Genomic DNA, 22,131 nt, shown 5'->3' on the forward strand with positions numbered 1-22,131 from the left:
TACGTATGGCATTATTGTAAGGCTCAAATGGGTTAACTGTCATTAAAATGATCAGTAACCTACAAAGCACTAAACAGATATAAATTACTTCAAAGTGAGTAGGAACTGAAAATGATCCCAAGATAACTCTTCCAACGAAGATACTTGTATGGATAAATGGTAAAAGGTCTGCAAAATTATCCTGGTTGGAGGAGGGGTCATTGGTAGCCACGACAGTAATAATCTTTGCTTGCTTGTTAATAAGGAAGGAACACTGTGGACTTCACAGCTGGCAAGCAACAGTCATCTCTACATACTACAGAAGAAGAAAACATTTATGGTTAAGACCTCTAGGGATAAAAAAAAAATCTAAGATATGGATTGATTTTTAAAGTAAATCAATAAGACATATTAGCCATAAGTCAAAGCTCCTAGAAATGTTTCTTTTTGTGAGCAAAATTTCTTTGTCAACCATGATTTTAGAGTAGTTTTAATTTCATGTGCCAAAGTCTACCTGCAGATTTCTACTTCTATGCAGGCTTTTAACACAGTGCCAAGTACACTGTTAAAATTAAATAAAGTTATTGCTGATACATTGTTACTAAAAAATATGCAGTGACTTTTTTAAAAAGAAAACTGAAAATTTTGTTTTATATGCAGCAAAAAATGACTAATATATGCTCATAAATCTATTTTTTAATCTAAATGTGGGATGTAAAAATTTCTTATTACAGTAACTTCAGTAAAAATCTCTTCACCACAAAAATACTCAAAATAAAATAAATGACACAGCAATGAAGTAGGCTACTTCTCGTAGTTACATCATTATTTTACAACTAGGTATACCATTTTGAGTAGGTTTAAAAATCATCAATCCGGGGCCGGCCCCATGGCTTAATCACACGTGCTCCGCTACTGGCAGCCCAGGTTCGGATCCTGGGCGCGCACCGATGCACCGCTTCTCTCGCCATGCTGAGGTGGTGTCCCAGGATGTGCAACTACAACATACAACTATCTACTGGGGCTTTGGGGAGAAAAACAGAAAAAAACAGAAAAAAAAGGAGGAGGATTGGCAACAGATGTTAGCTCAGGGCCGGTCTTCCTCAGCAAAACGAGGAGGATTGGCATGGATGTTAGCTCAGGGCTGATCTTCCTCACAAAAAAAAAAAAAAAAATCATCAATCCTACGGCCGGCCCAGTGGTGCATCGGTTAAGTGTGCACGCTCCGCTTCAGGGGCCCGGGGTTCACCGGTTCGGATCCCGGGCGCGCACTGTGGCACCGCTTGTCAAGCCATGCTGTGGCAGTGTCCCATATAAAGCAGAGGAAGAAGGGCATGGATGTTAGTCCAGGGCCAGTCTTCCTCAGCAAAAAGAGGAGGATTGGCAGATGTTAGCTCAGGGCTGATCTTCCTCACAAAAAAAAAACACCATCAATCCTAGACTAAGGAACGTAGAGAGCTCTACAGAGATACAATGATACCATGATGGGGGAGGATGGTTCATGATGATAGAACGTTGTAAATGCCCAAGGTAGAAATGAAGGTATTTGACACAAATGTACGGGGAGATTTACCAGAGTTATGCATGGAGCAGCCAAGACTATGAGATTTGTTAAGAACAATAAAAATCCGCTTTTTTAACCTTACGAAATATTTTAATCTATCTTTGAATCAGGGAACAACAAAGAAATAAACAATGATTTCCACTGCCCACTGTTCAGTAAAAGAAAATGCAATTTGGAGAGCAATGTCAAAAGACTAATTTCTTCTTACCATGAATAGATCCCACTGACCATGTCATAGTTTTGACATGAAGCATTCACGCTGCTGGGCCCAGCTGCTTTAGAAATAAGTAGCACCACCAAGCCTCTCAACTGGAGGTTATGCCGGCTGTCGTGCACAAGCCCCCTGCCAACAAGGAAAGAAAGAAGAGGATTAATATACCCTCACAGGCTCAGTCAGATCAAGCTAAAAAACTGCTGTAAGTATACCCATACTTCCAAAATCAGACAATGGGACTTGTTGAAAAGAAATAGGATTAGGGGAAGAAAGTTAATAGGAGGAAGCAATGAGTTCAGGAAATTAGAGAAACCTATGACTGGTTTTAAAAGTGACAGTCTCAAAGTGTCAGGCTTAATGATCTGGCTTCCTCCACTTCCTGGATTTTCTCACTGTCTATATCCTACCTTACAATCTTAACTGTTTGCTCTGATAATAAGAGGAACTCATAGTTTAAACTGCTCCGTGGAGTTGACAGCAACTGAAATACAAATTGTATAGCTTGGATGAAGTGATATTATTTGGTGATGATCGTGGTAAGGGGGAGTGGTAAAAAATGATTTCTGTCTTTACAGGTAGAGAAGAAGTTCAGAGAATGAAAGGATTAAACCAAATCCAAATGACACAAAAATTTATTTAATAAGTAAAATGGAAATGAATGCCATCAGCAAAAATCTTGCCATTTCCTATTATTTATGCAAAGAATTATCATTCTAGACAACAATAAGGCTTTAATTTAGTATGTTATTTTTTTTGCTGTGAGGATTGACTTTTTATAATTTCTACTATAACTAAGGTCAGGAATACATTGTTTTTTTTTTTAAAGTATTACAAATGGCTGTCATACAAGAATTAAATGGCATTGTTAAAAAAGAAAGAAAGAAAACTATGGGCAATATATTATAATAAATTAATATTTAGAACAATGCTCATGAGCACTAATAGATTACATTATAGCATCCATAAATAATATACAAATACAGTTCTTGAACGTGGTGGAAAACATTAAAAATTTGTATTATAATACTTCATTGAATTATTGACTTCCTTGGTGAACTTCAAATAAAGAATCAATTTAAATTAATTAACATAGCCAAAATTCATGAGTTAGTCCATTACTTAAGAAAAATCTTGGGCCGGCCCCGTGGCTTAGCGGTTGGGTGCACGCACTCCGCTGCTGGCGGCCCGGGTTCGGATCCCGGGCGTGCACCGACGCACTGCTTCTCCGGCCATGCTGGGGCCGCGTCCCACATACAGCAACTAGAAGGTTGTGCAGCTATGACATACAACTATCTGCTGGGGCTTTGGGGGGAAAAAATAAACAAATAAAATCTTAAAAAAAAAAAAAGAAAAAAAAGAAAAATCTTCACCCCTCATGCCTTCAAACAGAAATTTTAAAAAGGGCCCCTTCTTACCCTTTCATTAGTTTCAAGAAAGGTAGATCTTCAGGCTGTCTGCAAAGTAATAGTTATAGCTCTTTCTCTACTTATATTTTTTCCTCAATCTAGTAAGTGATCTTCAGCAAGTTAGAGGGATTAGTGATTTTTAAAAACAAGTTCTAATTTCCTAGGAAATGGAAGCTTATTTAAAGTAATTAGGGCCGGCCCCGTGGCTTAGCGGTTAAGTGCGCGCGCTCCGCTGCTGGCGGCCCGGGTTCGGATCCCGGCGCACACCAACGCACCGCTTCTCCGGCCATGCTGAGGCCGCGTCCCACATATAGCAACTAGAAGGTTGTGCAGCTATGACATACAACTATCTGCTGGGGCTTTGGGGGGAAAAATAAATAAATAAAATCTTTAAAGTAATTAAACTATATCACAATAGAAACAAATAATCATCAGAAATGTTTAAAGCTCTTTATTATCATGTAACAATCTACTTAAATTCTATAGACTTGAATTGCAGGGAGGCTGGGAAGCACCTTATTTTGGAAAAAGAAAATGTAAAATGGGAGCTCTTTCCGAATTTTTTGCTTTGATTACAAATTTTAACTTATGCTACTAGATTCTTATTTATGTGTTACCTAAGGTGAATCTTTTATTCTTCCCTTGTTGTACAATAATATTAAAGAGAAGTTCTGAGAACTGGCTCTTAATTCTAGAAAGGGAAAAGAGGAAAGTTAGGCTGTGTGTGTGTGTGTGTGTCTGTGTGTGTGTGTATTTTGTGGGGTGGGCCTGGTTAGGGATGAAGGACATGATGACACCGTCAGAACTCTAAGAGGTGAACCTTGAAACAAGTGTGATCAAGTCAGGCTGATGAAATAGCTCTGGCAACAGTTCTGACAACACCTTCCTCATACTTCACAGAGCTGGGACCTTTCACAGGAGACACACACACAAACATAATAATAATAATATTATAATAATAACAACAGCAGCAACAAACACTTACAGTGCCTTATATATGCTAGGAACTATTCTAAGCATTTTACTATATGTTAATTAAATTAATTCACAACAACTCTAAGAAGAAGGTACCACAATTACCCTGATTTTACAGATGAGGAAAATGAGGCACAAAGAGAGATCAAGCAACTTGGCCAAGGTACCAGAGCTGGTAGGTGTTAGAGCCTTGAGAGAGTCAGGATTTGAACCCATGCCAATTGGCTCGAGAGTCTACAATACACTCTTAACCATGATGCTCTAGTGACTCTGCATCTGTTTCATCTTAGGTACAAAACTATTTGCTAAATCAGATTAGAAGAGTGCCACTTTAGAACCAGGTCTGAAAAATCCTTTTGCCATTCACTAGCTGAATGACTCAGAGACTGTCACCTCATCTATAAAATGGGGTTAACAACACCTACTTCCCATAGTCATTGTAATGGAAGAGACAACATGAGTAAAGTATATAATGCTGTGGAAGCACATGGTAGGTGATCAGGTGATCAGAAAATTACATTCTCTTTCCTTATTACTTTTTTGCCATCTATTTTTTTCTCAACTCTTAGATTTTCTCTTTCTTCTACTCTTTTTCTCCTCTCTCTCAGTCTCCCCTACTCTATCAGCATGTATAATCTCCTATAAATATTATTTCCTTTTAAGATATTCTATGCTCATGGACTGGAAGAATTAACATAGTTAAAATGTCCCTACTTCCTAAAGCAATCTATAGATTCAATGCAATCCCTACCAAAGTTCCAATGACATTTTTCACAGAAAGAACAAAGAATCCTAAAATTTATATGGAACAACCAAAGACCCTGAATAGCCACAGGAATCCCAAGAAAAAAGAACAAAGCTGGAGGTATCACACTCCCTGATTTCAAAATATACTACAAACCTATAGTAATCAAAACAGCATGGTACTGGCACAAAAACAGACACAGAGATCAATGGAATAGCATCAAGAGCCCAGAAATAAACCCTCACATCTATGGACAGCTAATTTTCGACAAAGGAGCCAAGACCATACAATGGAGAAAGGAAGGTCTCTTCAATAAATGGTATTGGGAAAACTGGACAACCACATGCAAAAGAATGAAAGTAGACCATTATCTTACACCGTATACAAAAATTAACTCCAAATGGATTAAAGACTTGAATGTAAGACCTGAAATCATGAAACTTCTAGAAGAAAACATAGTAAGTACGCTCTTCGACATCGGTCTTAGCAGCATATTTTCAAGTACAATGTCTGACCGGGCAAGGGAAACAAAAGAAAAAATAAACAAATGAGACTACAATGAACTAAAAAGCTTTTGCGCAGCAAAGGAAACCATCAACAAAACGACAAGACAACCTAACAATTGGGAGAAGGTATTTGCAAACCATATATCTGATAAGGGGTTAATATTCAAAATACATAAAGAACTCAACATCTCAATACATTTCAACAACAAAGAAACAAACAACTCAATTAACAAATGGGCAAAAGATCTGAACAGACATTTTTCCAAAAAAGATATACAGATGGCCAATAGGCACATGAAAAAATGTTCAGCATCACTAATTATTAGGGAAATGCAAATCAAAACTACAATGAGATATCACCTCATGCCTGTCCGAATGGCTGTAATTAACAAGACAAGAAATAACAAGTATCGGAGAGGATGTGGAGAAAAGAGAACACTCATACACTACTGGTGGAAAGGTAAACTGGTACAGCCACTATGGAAAACAGGATGGAGATTCCTCAAAAAATTAAGCATAGAACTACCATATGATCCAGCCATTCCACTGCTGAGTATTTATCCAAAGAATACGAAACCCGAATGTGTAAACATACATGCAACCATATGTTCACTGCAGCATTATTCACAATGGCCAAGACCTGGAAACAACCTACGCGCTCAGCAATGGATGAATGGATAAAGGAGATGTGGAATATATACACAATGGAATACTACTTAGCTACAAAAAAAAGATGAAATCTTGCCATATGTGATAACATGGATGGACCGTGAGGGTATTATGCTAAGTGAAATAAGTAAGATAGAGATAGTCAAATACTATATGCTCTCACTCATAAGTAGAAGATAAAAACAACAAACAAACACATAGATACAGAGATTGGATTGGTAGTTACCAGAGAGGAGGCGGGGAGGGAGGAGGGTGAAAGAGGTGACAGGGCACATGTATATGGTGATGGATGGTAATTAGTCTTTGGGTGGTGAACATGATGTATTATACACAGAAATCGAAATATAATGATGTACACCTGAAATTAAAAAAAAAAAATTTCCTTTTCTACCTCCCAAAATAACAAAGGTTCAGGAATTCTTCCCCCACCCCCCACCCAAATATCATACATCACTGAAACACTTGCCACTTTTAGAATGCATTACTGAAAAGGTCAGGAAAAGAAACTGTAGTGGACTAGTTGACAGAAAGCAAGAGAGGAGTCAGAAAAGCACACCTTCTGACGATTAATTTTCATGTAAGACAGTACTTAACCCGGAGAATAGTTTAACGGCTTGAGTAAATTAAATAACTGTTTCCAAAACGGTACTTCTTTAAACTTACTTTATTAACACCCTTAGAAAAAGTACTAAGATATTAAAGTGATAATGTCTACAGCTCAAAAATTAGCTCACAACCAAAAGCAAATAAGAAATTTTGCTCCTGAGCGTAAAAATCTCTAGGATTCTAAACTTACTGAGATAATATGTTTCATATAGTTCAGGTCATACTTCACCTGGAACACTGTGATTTATTCTCAGTGCCTCTCTTAAGGAGGGACCCTGACAAGCTGGAGCATCTCCAGAAGACGGTGAAATCACATACTGCCACATGCAGGGCTGAAGAACAAAACCTACAGATGCTAGCCTGGAGGACAGTAAAGTTGGTGTTCTCAAATTTATTCAGTCAAAAATGTGGTGAATGCTTACTATATGTCAGGCACAGTGCTAAACAGACAGAGGAGGACATGATGATGAGCACTGGTGAGCTGTGGTCTCCCTTCTGGATTAAAAATCACAATAAAATGTGGCAAGAGCTATTTTAGTGGATGAACTAGGGCTGTGAGAGCACAGAGAAGGGGCAATCAACATACCGGAGGTGAGGGGGGTGAAAGAGATCCCCCTGAGACCTAAAGGATGAGGAAGAAGTAGCCAGGGAGCTGAAGTGGGGAGAGGAAGTGAAAAAAAGTGTTCCAAAAAAGAAACAATAAGTGTGAAGGTTTGGTGGGAGAAGAGGATACCACTGTTTCCAGAACCAATATGGCAGGAACACAATGTGTGAGAGGAAGAGTTGGGAGAACTAAAGCTAGAGGAATGTATGATAATTGCAAGAGTTCCATATGGATAGGAGACAGACCTAGTAAGCATACTTTAGAGACTGACACTAATGAATAGAAAATATAGCAGGCAAATTTTGGTTCAACATGAAGAAATTAAAAAACAGAGTAGCCTCTGTTGATGCTGAGTCCCTTGCTACTAGAGATGTTGAAGAAGCTACACAGCCTCTGACATAACACATTAGAGAGAAGCCTGGACTATCTGACATCTGAAGTTGTTTCTCACTCTGTGATTCTTTATGATCTCACCTCACTACATTTAATTATCTGATACTCGACAATATGCACAATAAATAGTAAAATTGGAAGAATTCTTTATTGTCAAAGTGTCATAAATGAAAGTAATATTTACTATTTTATAATCTTTATCACTAAAATTCTACAGAATTGTTTTCCTTTAGCTAATATAAACAAAAACTTCATCATTCATTCATTCAACTAATATAGACTGAACACCTTTCACACATCAGGCCCTGTGCTAGGCATGGATGCAATGGGGAGCAAAACCAGGCACAGGGCTTGTGAAGCTTACGATCTAGTGCAAGAGACTGGTAATAATGAAAGAATGAGAAATAAATGTAAAATTACAATGGTAATAAATGCCACAAAGGAAAAAGAGAGATGGTGGTGTGAGAGCTTATAATTGGGGAACTAAACTAGCTAGGAAAGTCAGAGGCTTCCTTAGGAGGTGGTGACTGAGCTGATATCCATAGGAAGAAGAGATTATAAAAGAGGGATGTGGGAAGAGAACAGGTAAGGGGAGTGTATCTGCAGCACAAGAACAAGCACATGCAAGGCTGAGAGGCAGACAGGGACTAGAACACACACATTGAACAGGCCATGCTCACATCCAAACAGCAATGTGAAGCCACTGCAGTCTTTTATTAAGTATTGGATGACATAATCAGATATTGTTTTAAAAAACAAAAAGACCCTCTATCATCAGTGTGGAAAAAGGCCTTGGGGGGAGGGGGGAGGAGGAAAATAAAGTGGGTATAAGGAAACCAGTTAGGAGGCTTTTGCAGCAGTCAATGAGAAATATGGGAGTAGCTTGGTGAACACACTAGAGATGTACCAAATCTAAAATAGTATTTCAATTCAATTTAAATAGATGTTACATATTATGTACTCTTGGAAAATTAGCTAATATGGATATATCACTAATTTTTAATAATATCATCCTGAAAAGTCTATAAGTAGAATTTTTGGGAGGAAAAACTTGGCCTCCTCCAAAATTCTGCTCTAGATATACAACAGATGAACAGCAAACATTAACATTCTAATAGCTATACAATTTCATGGAAATAAGGATCGTATAGGTGAAACTTTGCATAACTCAGCTCTATACTCTTCTCACTTCATGGTTTCTACGGCTAACTGCAATTCTCACTGCATCATTATATCTTTCCAGAACTATTATCTAATTTCTTTTCCTTAACCCAATCCTCTAAGTATTTCAAATCCTCAAATCACAGCTATGGCACCTTTGAGTTCCTCTCAAACTCCATTTCTTCAACACATATGTACCAAGCATAAGAGGTATACAAAGACACAAGAGGTATAATAAAAGAGCTATGATAATAGGTTAAAAAAACAGTTATATTGAATAATACAAAGAACAGATAACAAAGATAGTAGAGTAACAAAAAGCTATCAGTACACTGAGGAAGAAAGAAAACTGCTTCTTGCTAGAGGTGCCCCTCACAGCAGAGGCAGCATTCACACCGAACCTTAAAGATGGTCAAATTTCCCTGAGCAGAGAATGGAGGTAGAAGTGGGATGGGTTATTAGGACGAAAAGAAGGGTATTTTAGGAGAAAGAAACAGGTTATGCAGTGATAAGGAGGTGGAAGAATGGGGAGCAGGTTCAGCAGCTGTGGGGCTACTCTTTTGGGCAATGTGTGAAGGTGAACAAGCCCAGAAAAACAGATAGCCTAAAGAGGGAAGGGCCTTGAAAGTCAGGTTTAGAGTCGGGACTTTATTCTGCAGGCAATCTGAAGGCATGGATGGTTTGTTAGCAAGGCAGTAATGCGATTAGATCTAAAGACTAAAACTGTTACTCTGGGCGTAATACTGTTACTCTGGCAGTAGTATGTTGGGTGCAGTGAAAGGAGAGAGAAGATTGGAGTAGCTTCTTCCAATAGTCCAGGTGGGAGATAATGAGGTCCTAAATTAGGGTAGTGGCAGCAGGGATGGAAAAGAAAAACTGAATAATGGCAGCAGCATGGAGGTGGAACAGGCTAGTCTTGGCAACTGACTGCATGAGGGAGACATCGCGAAGGGATCAGGAAGCAAAGGAAAGGCAAGGGCTGAATTTAAGATTCAAACCTGTTTGCTGGAGGTGATGATGCTAGCATTAGCAGGGATTGGAAAGAAGAAGGAGAGTTAATGGGGAATTAATGAGTTCAGTTTTGGACATGTTAACTTTGAATGCAAGAAGGATTTCCAGATGGAGATGCCCAGCAGGCAGCTGGAAATGCTGTGGGTATAGATTTGGGAAGCATCTTCATAGAGGTGACGGCTGAAGCAGTAGGAATTGATGGATGAGTTTTTGAGGGGAGAAAAAAGAGAAAAGAAGGTAAAGGATGGGAAGAGATGGGAAGAGAGAAGGAATCTTGGAGAACTCCTATACTTAGGGGACTGCAGAAGGATGAGTAACCAACATGAAGGAACAGCGTATGTCTATAAACAAATAAAAGGGGTCTCCACAGACACCCAGAAAGAAGTTTGGGCATACATGCACAGTGGAGGCAGAGAACAACGACAGTGCAGTGTACAGAAACTAGGACCACTAGTTGCCCCTTCCATGAGCTTTTACGGTATTTATTATAAACTTCTAGTTTGGCACTTACACTGAATAACAAAAATGATAACAATGACACAGACAACAACTATAACATACTACAATGCCAGGCATGCACTGTTGTACAAGCATATGCTCTAATTCTCACAAAAACCACGCAAGGTAACTGGTAATGTCTCTTTATAGGTGAGGAAAATTAGCAAGAAGGGTTAGAAAAGTTAAATAATTATTAGCCACACTAGTCAACTAGTAATGGAAGTGACAAGATTTAGACATAATTTGGGCTCCAAAGCCCAGGCTCGCTTATGCTCTGCAGCCTTGCTATTTAATTATTTCTCCACAGACAGTCCCTCACAAGCCTGTGAGAACCTTGAGGGCACTCAGGCTTAGTCATCTTTGGATGACCTGCACCCAGTAGAGTAAATGACACAGAAAAGGTCTCAAAAAAATGCAAGATGAGAGAATAAACGGCTTCAAGAAGTAGAGCAGCAGACCTCACCCAGGCAGACCTGTTACCATTCCCAACCTTTCTCATCTCTCCTGTTATCCATTTGCTATATTCAACGGTTCAGCTCTGAATCTTGAGTTCCTCTTCCTAAATCATAGTGGATTCTTTAAAAGTGACAGCCACACAGAAGAAAACCCACAATACATGCTGAGATTTATTTTAATGCTATGTTGAAAAGTTACTGTACATATAAGAAGTATGCCATATCAAAGGACCTATTCCTTAGGTTTTAAATAGAGAGAACTCAATATAGTGGAGTGTTTATGTGTTTTGTTTCTCCATTCAGAAGAACTGACTGGATTCACTGCTGCATCAGTGCCCGAGAGAGAAGACTGTCCTCACTCTGAACAGAAGGGAGGAGTAGTTCCAGATGGAGAGTTGAGGTAGGGTGGCAGAACTGGAGCATGAGAAGACTTTTGAGATTCATGCTTGAGAGTTCAGAATTCTAACTTACGCCAGTGATCCAAATCACAACCTTTTGGTAAATATATAATGAAATATTAAGGAAACAATTTCCACCTACAAGCGACCGTCACCCTTGAGTCAGCTCAAAGCACCTCAAAATAAAACTGAATGGGGAAGAATTAGCAGTGCCTACACCCCCACAAGAGGAAGAACTCCCTCCAATGCTACTACCTAGAGGTATGGAGTTTGTTGTATTCGTTTATTACCCTACTTTTAATATATCCAATTCCAATAAATCAATCCAGAAAATATAAGCAGAAAGATGGATGTCAAATCTAACATACATGAGGTGGGTTGATTGATAATATTCCTAACAATGCTTGTGACTGTGATCCTAGTTAAAGTTTTAAAAATTCACATACAGATACCTCAAACAAAAGGATTGATTACAATGTACACAGCTTTTGCCAAAGAACCAGAGGAATACTCTGATCTTTTCCACTCTTTTTTTTTTAATGTCGACTGCGTCTGCTAAATTGATTTTGTGACCTACTAATGAGTTGCAACTTGCAGTTTTTTGAAAAATAGTGTTTTAAGTCATGTAAAGCATGTGATATAAGTGAAAAGAACTGGAAGTATAATGTAAAATTAATTAAATAGGAATAGAATTATCACTATTTAAAAACAGAAAACCTGTCCATACACTAGAACAAATTTAGTGTTGCAACAAAGCATTAAAAATTTTTAATGACATGGGAAAATATTTAAAATGTTAAATGAAAAGATAGAATATAAAACTGTATATGTAATACGATCGCAATTATGTCTCTATGTATGCACATATATATGCATATAAACAAGGCCAAAAACTAGAAATAAATATGGCAAAACATTAACATTTAAAATCTGGATGTCATTATATAGGTGTTCAATACACAAAGTGTCCTTGTATTTTTCTGTGTGTTTAAAATATTTTGTTTAAAAAAATGAAAAGAAACAAGATAGGAAAAAAATATCCTCAAATGGTAGCAAGTGTGGATTGGATTTTTAGATTTAGGGTAATTTATTTTCTAAATTGCATAAGAGCAACAGATCTCTTTTTAAGTCTGGAGGAAAAAACACTGTACTTTAAAAATAACAATTTTAAGAAGGCAGATGACTTACTACATTATAGTTGTGTTTCTCATTTGAAGAAAAAAATTAACACACATTTAATGAACCCCAGAGTCCTATATTAGGTGCTTTTTGGGTTCTCCTATTTCACCTTTAATTTCTCTAAGATTTAGACACAAGGCCAAAGTTTAAATGGTATCAAAGAAGTGATGTTAAAAAATATATATAATTAGCAATTCAAAGACAGTAATATTACTCAGCTGTAAAAGAAAAAAATTAACAATCATGAAAATTGGTTTAAAGCACTACAATTTGAGGGAGACTAAAAATAGTCTGCATGTCACAGATTTTTTAATATAAAATTAGCAGAAGAACTGGAGGTTAATTTCCATGGACAAAATGACCCAAATTGTCTTATTCTTGCCATATCTATCCTGAGACTAAACTGCCCGAGACTTGAAACAACTTTAGGGCCTGAGGTGACCAGCCTTTAGAATCTGGGAGCTGTAGCAGTCATTGACATGTCTCCAGGGCCACATGCACATCCCACCCAAATTAAATCCCTGGGGGCCGGCAGGGCCAAGGAACTGCCTCACCAAAGCCCTGCCAAAGCTGCAATTAGGTTTGATGGGCATGTGGCAGAAAACAGGAGCTGGAAAAAAAGGAGTACGAGAGAAGAGAAAGTAGAATGGGGGTAGCGCACAGGGGTTTTTGAGCAGGGGAGAAATCAAGCCAGGAGCTTTTCAGAAATGTTACTCAACTCCAGTAGTTTAATGAAATATGACTGAAATAAAAAAGCAATATAAAATAATGCCATAATCGTCAAGTTTACAGCAAGATGTAGACTGGCCACCTTAGAATTAAACATACCACCAGAGAACAACAACAACAAAGATTTCCCTACTCAAATGATAATTAAAGATTTATTTAAAAATACTAATGTAGTAAAGTAGGGCCATTTAAAAGGATATTTTTGTCACACTGAAAACTGTTAAAATCATCTCATACAATAATTTTTACATATAGATTCCTTTTTTTCACATTAAAAAATCAATTTAGTGTTGAAGCAAAGAGGTAGAAAAACTGAGTGCTGGAATACAGGCATTATTACACTACGCAGACACACAAGACTCACACCACCACTCAAGCAGTGACACTGGCTAAGAGCTAACGTTCTGTGAATTACACCTCCCCCTACCATGGTCCGTCTGTGCAGGGAGTAAATCAACCAAATGTGAATGAGTATTCCCTTAATGTTCAGTGCTTTTCTCCACTGTAGTCCTAATTGCAATAGACTCTGCCACTCAAATACAAGAGAACTGCTCTCAGATTAATCTTCTGTAATTGTCTAGGTTTTACTCAGCTAGTATACAAGCATGTTTTTATCAAAAAGAATGTTTTAATGTAAGTAATAAATATTTATTTAGTACTTGGTGTATTAGTCCTATTAGCTGATGAGGGTGGTTCAAGTGTGCAAAATTTTAGAATATTTGCATAAGAACAAGTTGGAAAACACAAATGGTAGAAGTCCATTCAATTGGCTTTTATATAACATTATTAAGAGGCTAAAGCCAAATGTAAAAGATACGATAGCAGACAGGAAAAGACAGTAAAAAATAAGCAACTTGGAAAAAAGTGGTGAAACACTTTGTAGAGAAACAGATAATACCTCAAGGGCAAACTGGGATGGTGGTGGGAGGGTAGTAAAGTGAAATACATCATGGATTTTAGCCAGAGAAATGAGTTTTTAAAAAATGAATGGAAAAACAATCAAAACCTAAAACTACATTATTACAACATGATGGTTCAGAAATCAACTGCAAAATTTTTAGGAAAATCTCATTTTTCCAAAATCGACACTGAAATCAAGGTACAGGAGACCAAAACATGGGAGAACTAGACATGATGGGTGGTGGGACACAGACTGTTTGCGCTCGTCTTCCACAGAAAGAATTTCCTCCAGAGAAAAGATCCCACGATCCTAAGTTCAAACCTATTAGTTCTCATAATCACAAATATTGCCACCCAAATAACACTAAGATCTTATAGGTATTTAAAACAGCCACCAACAGAGGTAGTAAAGGGAAAAGATTTTTATGATAGTGGCAAATTATGTGTGTCAATAAGAAAACGTGATTCAACTTTTTCAAGTTTCATTTACATGGTATTAATTAATAGGACGGCACTTACTGAATGAAGAGAGAGATGCTTGGAATAAATTACATACAGGTTATTCTAGCCAATTTAATCCCAGAGAACAATAACACTTGCTTTACTCTAGCAGGTCAAAAGGGTATGGGAAGAAATCCCTCATTTACTAGATTGCCAGCAAGCTACCTGGAGGCAGACTGTCTCATCCATCCTGGTATATCCCCAAGCCTTCACGGGTGCCAGCGCATCTCACCTGACAACTATCCTGTGAGGTAGTAGTTTTCCTCATTTTATTAATGAGGATACTGAGGCTCACAGGGATAGTTTATTTTCTCCATATCAATACTTATCACTGAGAGACAACATATTTGTATTCATTTATTTTGGTTATTGTTTGTCTTTCTTTTTTTTTTTTTTTTTTAAAGATTTTATTTATTTTATTTTTCCCAAAGCCCCAGTGGATAGTTGTGTGTCGTAGCTGCACATCCTTCTAGTTGTTGTATGTGGGACTCGGCCTCAGGATGAACGGAGAAGTGGTGCCTCGATGCGCACCCGGGATCCGAACCCGGGCCACCAGCATCACAGCGCGCGCACTTAACCACCAAGCCACAGGGCCGGCCCTGTTTGTCTTTCTTGACTAGAATGTAAGCACGTTACAGAATATTTACTTGTCTACAGTTGTATCTTCAGCACTTAGAATAGTGCCTGGCACACACAGACATTCAATAAATATTTGTTGGATGAATTAATAAGGTAACCTGCCCAAAATTATGCAGCCAATGAGTGAGAGAACCACGGTTCAATTCAGATGTCTGCCTCCAAAGTCCATATTCACCCAACCTAGAGAGAGAATGATCACAGCAGCATTAAAATACAGAGAGTAGGGGCCAGCCCAGTGGCGCAGTGGTTGAGTTTGGTGCGCTCCACTTTAGCGGCCCAGGTTCGCAGGTTTGGATCCCAGGCACGGACCTACTCCATTCATCAAGCCATGCTGTGGCGACGACCCACATACAAAATAGAGGAAGACTGGCACAGATGTTAGCTCAGGGCCACTCTTCCTCACCAAAAAAAGAAGAGAAAAGAAAAGAAAATACAGAGAGTCAAAAGGAACGATGGCTTAGAATTTGGGCTTAGAAAGTACCTTATAGGTAAGAGGAGTGAATAAATTTTTAAAGTTCATTTCTCCTAAACACCTCCTTGAAACTTCTCTTGATTACAGGTCTGGTGTACTGAGAGCTGGACAAGCAGTGGGTGCAGGCTTTTCCTTATGGGCAAGTTCAACAAGACTCCCAGGCAGCACAGAGCCAGAGGATTTGTGGTCCATTAAACACAGGGCAATGGGAAGCCTTGAATAGCCCCCATTCACACAGAGGCTGAGAAAAGTTTGCACTGCAGTGAAAGTGCTGTCCAGGTTAAAAACCACAACTAAAAAACAACAACAACAAAAAACCTTACAGACTGCAGGAGCAGCCAGGGTCTCCCCCACAGCCAAGGAGCCTTACACTGAAATGAGGATACGCATAGGCGCAGCTTGTGGCATATGGCCTTGTGCCCTTCTGGTGGCCTGATCATCCTCTAAAATAGTACACAAAATTACAACTGTTAGGGAAGGAGGAGACCACATTTTTCATCATCCTTTTCTGAACACCTTAGGTCCTTTCCTTGAAATTGGGTGAATGTGAATTTTTCCATGGAAATAGTTGATTGAAGGGCTACTTACTCAAAAGAAATAATTTAGGTACATTCTATGTTTTTATTTCTAGGAATATATTAAAACGAGACAAGAAATTTATGTTTGGAAACTTTTTGTTCCCATTGTAATAGCTGTATTTTGTCCTAATTCACACTAAAATAATTCATCTTGGTAAGGTAAAAGACAGTAAAGGACAGCACTGTAGCTATAAAGTGCTGGGAAATGTTGAAAATGCTGTGGTCATTATTAGGCTTTGCCTTATTAGGATGTCATTTGTCCCTCACATTCTTCCTTCCTGAAAAGTTGTGAGGCATGGGCCTTTATTTCACTAGAAATGAGAAAATAGTAACGAGATAAGTCATGGATTCTCCCCTCCCTCCAAATAAGGCAATGGAACTTATGGACATCCATCTGCCTATCCTTTTGACTGACTTTTTTGCGGAAAATGGGTGGGCAATAGAAGTGGGAGGGTAGGAAGCAAGCTACTACTTTTATAGCACATACCGTGACTGTGGGCTACGCACTTTACATGCACTCAACAATTCGATGAAGTAGGTACTACAGTTATCTCCATTTTACAGGTGAGAAAGCTGAGGCTTAGAGATAAGTCAGTTTCTTGTCCAAGGTCAAAGTAAGTGGCAGACTCAGAATTCAAAATCAAGATTGTTTGACCTTAAACCTGCCACTTTAATCACTGGTTATTCACTGAAGTTCTTTGGTTCTCAGGGACCAATAACGTTAAGGCAAGGAGATGACTCCCATGTGAAAGGGCAGATGGAACTTAGGGCAAAACAAACAAGCTAGGTTTTTTTTCTTGTTGGTACAAGGCTGAAGAGCCTTTAAACAATCACTGGAATATCAAGCAAAAGTAAAACAGCTATTGTTAGTAGTTTTTAAACTCTATAACTACTCAAATAAAAAAATTAACATCTACATTTATTTCGATGGGCTGACCTATAGCGTGATGTTTACTTCATATTTCTAAACTGAAATGTTTCCATCAGTACAAGGTTACTTTATCACAGCAAACAAAAAATATAGTCCAAGATTCTAAACACTGCTCGTTGATACACTAGGGACCCAGTCTTGGCCACTTTATTCTAGAAAGGTAAAAGTAATAAACCCAAATGATAGCTAATATCTATTGCACACACTACTCTTAGTACTTTATATGTATTTACTCACTTAAACCTAACACAAGGTTGTAAGGTACCATTTTTTATCCTGATTTTACAGATGGGGAAACTGAGACACAAAGAAGTAATAAGCAACAGGGCCGGCCCCGTGGTTTAGCGGTTGGGTGTGTGCGCTCTGCTGCTGGCAGCCCAGGTTCGGATCCCAGGCGCGCACCGATGCACCGCTTGTCAGGCCATGCTGTGGCGGTGTCCCATATAAAGTGGAGGAAGATGGGCACAGATGTTGGCCCAGGGCCAGTCTTCCTCAGCAAGGAGAGGAGGATTGGCATGGATGTTAGCTCAGGGCTGATCTTCCTCACACACACCCACAAAAAAAGTAATAAGTAAGTGGTAGGGCCATAAGTAAGTGGTAGAGACATGATTCTAACCCAGGCATTAGGACTCTAGAGTCTACATATTTCCTCACCCTCTCCTACTTTTTTAAAAAAACAATCTCAAACTTATAGAAAAGTTGCAAGCATAGAACAAATAATTTTTGTTTTCCTGAACCATTTAAAAGTCAGTAATACATTACTACTAATTCTGACACCCTTCAAGTTTCCCCAATTATCCCAATAATATTTTTTATAGCAAAAGAATGTAATTCACAATTCTACATTGCATTTAGGCGCCATGTCTCTTTGGTTTCCTTTAACCTGGAATAGTTTCTTAGTGTTTCCTTGACTTTCATGGCCTTGACAATTTTCAAGATTACAGGCCAGTTATTTTAAAGTGGGTTTGTCGGCCATTTCTTTGTGATTAGATGTACATTATGCATCTTTGGCAGGAACATCACAGAAATGATGTGTTCTTCTCACCTCAATTTCAGTTTGTTTCCTGATTAGATTTTCACTTTGACCATCTGATTAAGGTGATGTCTACCAGGCTTCTCCACAGTAAAGGCACACTTTCCCCCTTTAACATTAATAAGTTTTGTGGGGAGGTACTTTGAAACTATATAAATAGCCCATTCCTCACAAACCAGAGCATGCTAGACACTGGTGGGTACTTAATAATTACCGCTTCTCTTGAGCAAATATGTATCGTTAGCTCAAGAAAGTAAAAAAAGAGGGTGAACTGAGAAGATCAAAATGTATTTCTGCAGAGACAAATTTTATTGAATGAATAAAAAAAAGAAAATTTATGAGGTTTAATTGGTAAGCAAATGATTAAACAGTGAAAGTTTCAATATTTGAGATACACAGTCATTGTCCTGTCCCTGAAAAAAAAATCCACATTTAGTGAAAATGGTAATAAAAAAAGGTCACAAATATAGATTTTGTTTTAAATGAAGGCTTTAAAAAAGATGCTGCAAAAGAAATAAGGTCTGAATTGAGCAAAGAGAGGGAGAGACTAGGAATGACATAAAAGTTAATTTAAAGAGACAAAAAATGTTTTCTACCATATTAAAAGTAAAAGAATAAAATAAAATAAAATTGATAAAAGTAATGGGACAAAATTACTCTCTCCACACTGCCAATAGAGTTCCAAACCTTAAGAATTTGAGGACCATGATAAAAGTACGAAACCTTTGCCTCTGAGCACATTTGCCAAAATCCTAATGAATTTCAGAGACACATAATAGACATTTTTGGTCCCAAAATGCAGGCAATAATTTCCCTTGGTTTTAAAGTTCTAGTGTGGCTATGTTAACAAGAATTGGATTATCTGCATCACCTGATATCAAAAGTTTCCTCCTCTCCCCAAAAGTAGTCAGACAAATTTAAAGATGGGGTGAATCCTGTGGCCAATATATTTCAGGATTATTTTGTTTTGTTATTCATGCACAAGTGGAAACTAGAAACTTACCAATAGATTAGGTAAGCCTATCAAAGTGCTTGACTTTTGGATGTGTTCCTCACCTTCAAATATTTTGTATTTAAATCAATGTCTGGTGAATGGTTCAAACTGCTGTTTATTATTCAAGAACTGAAAAGCACTGACAATCCTCACTGTATACTCTGGTTCCCATTCAATCTGGTCTCAAAATGTGATATAAATATCAAGCAAGCACTTGCCTACATAAAAAATTATAGTTAAAAGTTTTTTTACTCACTCTTTTACTCTCATTCTTTCCAGAAAAGCTGCTATTCTCTATGTCTGCATTATTCCAAATGTTCTTTAGTTAACTGTAGTGAGATCCAGTAATTTCCTACAAAACAGCATTAACAGAACCAACTACAATATACATTTCTGAAACAATTTTTCAGATGATAACAAGTATTTTCATATTTTTATGAGATTTTAGGGGAATAGGCTAATAAGCTAAGAGTTTTTGGTAAAGAAACTTCATGAATCACAGAAACTTGATTAACTTTATCAATTCAGAGGACTGCTGAGTCCCATTTCACAATATCGCCACTTTAAAATGTTGCTAAGAAATCCATTTTGTATTAAAGCAAACCTTCATAAGAAAATACAGCAAAAACAGTCATGTTTTTCAAAAAGAGCAGAAAAGTAACCATAACTATTGTTAGTATTGCTATTATGAATTTGTCTTAAAAAGATTCTTTAATTTTGTAAGAATGGTCCATAATTGACCATCTTCTAATTTTTCACTATCACAGAAAAGATTCACACAAACTTAACTATATTAAATATTCCTACACAAATCAATAATAGGAAAACAGAATAACCCTAGTTTGGTAGTTATAGTTAAACACGTGGAAATAATAAGGATTTCATCTCATTTTTAATATACGAAATTCAGTAAAAGATCCTAAAATTCTATTATTAAAAATTCTCTTTTATGAATATGTAATTTTAGTGCAACTTACATTAATTACTCCATTTGTTTCATTATGGTGCAAAACAGTTCTCAAAATCCTGGATAAAAAGGGCTATCATAATACACGGGTTCTGCTTAAGCTACTCAGACCAATAACTGAACAAAACTGGAGAGTAGCTGGGATTAGTAATGATGGCGGTACGGGGAGACAGCACATGAACAGCAGGATGTGGTTTACTAACTATTTCTACCAGAAAAAGATTAAACTTCTGGTTCATCTAAAGCAGTAGTTCTCAACTCAGGGGTGAGTTTAGTCCCTCAGGAGACTTTGGCAATGTCTAGAGATACTTTTGGTTGTCACAGCTTGGGGGATGCTACTGGCATCTAGAGAGTAGAGACCAGGGTTGCTGTTGAACATCCACAACATACCTGATAGTCTCCCACAATAAAGAACTATCAGCCCAACATGTCAATAGTACCAAGGTTGAGAAACCCTAATTCAGAGAATACACTGTGTACTTATAGGACTCATCTCAGAGGATTATTATGAAGCTTAAATATAAACATTCAGCATGTAAAACCCTAAGTATACTCCTTGGCACATACTATGTGCTCAGTGTACATCAGTTATTACTACTATCAGTATTACTATTGTTATCCATATAGTCAATGATTTTTGGCTTTAGTGAAAGCTGAAACTGATGCAATCCTATTTTACCTGCCCCCACGTAAAAACATTAAGAACAACTTTCAAGAAATTGAAAAAAAACTTTTTTTGAAGAATATAGCAAAAAGCTTCTTGAGTGTCTATGCAGGCACCAGGTTTGTATAAACAAAACATGTAGATGTACACAATCATTTGGGATTAGGAAAAATTAGTTCTCGATTTTTACTTACAGCAGGAAAAACAGTAAAACATATATTTTACTTCTTTCTTCCCTAGACAGGATGCCCAGGAATATCAATTGATTTTATGTACAGTTATTATAACAAAATATTTTTTAGTAGCCACACTTTTTAAAGTCAGAACCATTCTGTTTAAAGCCAAGTACTCCCCTGTAATTTTTCTCATATTAGCTAATATGACAGCAATAACTAAATGTGGTTAGCCATTGTAATTACATTACAACTGCTTTTCCTCCCCAGATACCATGTTATTGTATTTGTTACCTCTTCAGACTCCTTTTTATTGTTACACCAATAAAAAGTTTTTCTGAAGAAGCAAAGCCTTTACTTATAAAAAGATAGGTGACACCCCTCAATACGATAATGTTAACACTTTCTCCTCAGCTCTAGAAAATGCCAAAGATTCTTAAATTAAGAGTCCTGCAATTTAATTCATGAAATCCTGAGGCAAAATATCAGCCTAGAAATAATAAATGAACTTTACAGAGAAATGACTTTTAGAAAATCACTGGAAATTTTTAAATGTATTTTTCTATTCTTTTTCTCAGGAAAAAAGCTCATGACTTTAAAAGGTTGGAGAATTTAAGCAAACACTCAGTGGTTTTGGAAATGTAGTTTCCATGGCAACCAACATGGTCTTCTTTATATAGCATTATAAACAGATGGTAAAGAGTGGTCATGTTTGTTTCTTTGCCAGTATATCAATAAAACTGCTGTAATACTGAAAGAATACACTTGAACTATTTAATAAATTTAATATACTAACAACAAGATCTAGTAATTTACACAGACAAGTATAATTAACTAGTATCTGAGGGTTTTTTTTCTTTTTAATAAAAACATGAAGATCTTGAACAGTGAAGTCACTATACTCCAGAGTCAACAGTCTTCCTTGGCAAGACTTTGTACAAATGTTTTCTCAGCACTTGCCATGCAGGGCATATCACCACAAATATGAATCTGATGAGGAGAAAATAATGGATTGAAATAATAAAAGTGGAATCGTGTCTATAAATTTATTCCTTGGCCATCTTTTCTTAAAGAACAAATGAGAAATTAAGAAGCACAAAGAGTTTCTTTACAATAAACAATAGGTTGTAAAGCAAATGGCAAAATTGTTTAAAAATCAGATTCCATTCCATGTATATAGTAATGGC

The 22,131-nt window shown here is 37.3% G+C and overlaps 1 protein-coding gene across 3 annotated transcripts in view; it reads right to left on the reverse strand.

Moving 5' to 3' along the window:
* The window catches only part of PDSS2 (decaprenyl diphosphate synthase subunit 2), a 283,492-nt gene that overhangs the window by 164,752 nt on the left and 96,609 nt on the right, over positions 1 to 22,131 (reverse strand). For 2 of the 3 annotated variants that reach the window (XM_087443956.1, XM_004422178.2), the window contains exon 2: positions 1,752 to 1,886. In XM_087443956.1, the coding sequence (XP_087300082.1) occupies positions 1,752 to 1,886 (135 nt within the window). Of the gene's footprint in view, positions 1 to 1,751; positions 1,887 to 19,396; positions 19,484 to 22,131 lie in introns of those variants that run through there. The other variant, XM_087443957.1, reaches the window with a different exon arrangement.

The sequence above is a fragment of the Ceratotherium simum genome, chromosome 19 (assembly GCF_057802395.1).
Source record: "Ceratotherium simum simum isolate JZ-2026a chromosome 19, ASM5780239v1, whole genome shotgun sequence".
Classification (NCBI taxonomy): domain Eukaryota; kingdom Metazoa; phylum Chordata; class Mammalia; order Perissodactyla; family Rhinocerotidae; genus Ceratotherium; species Ceratotherium simum.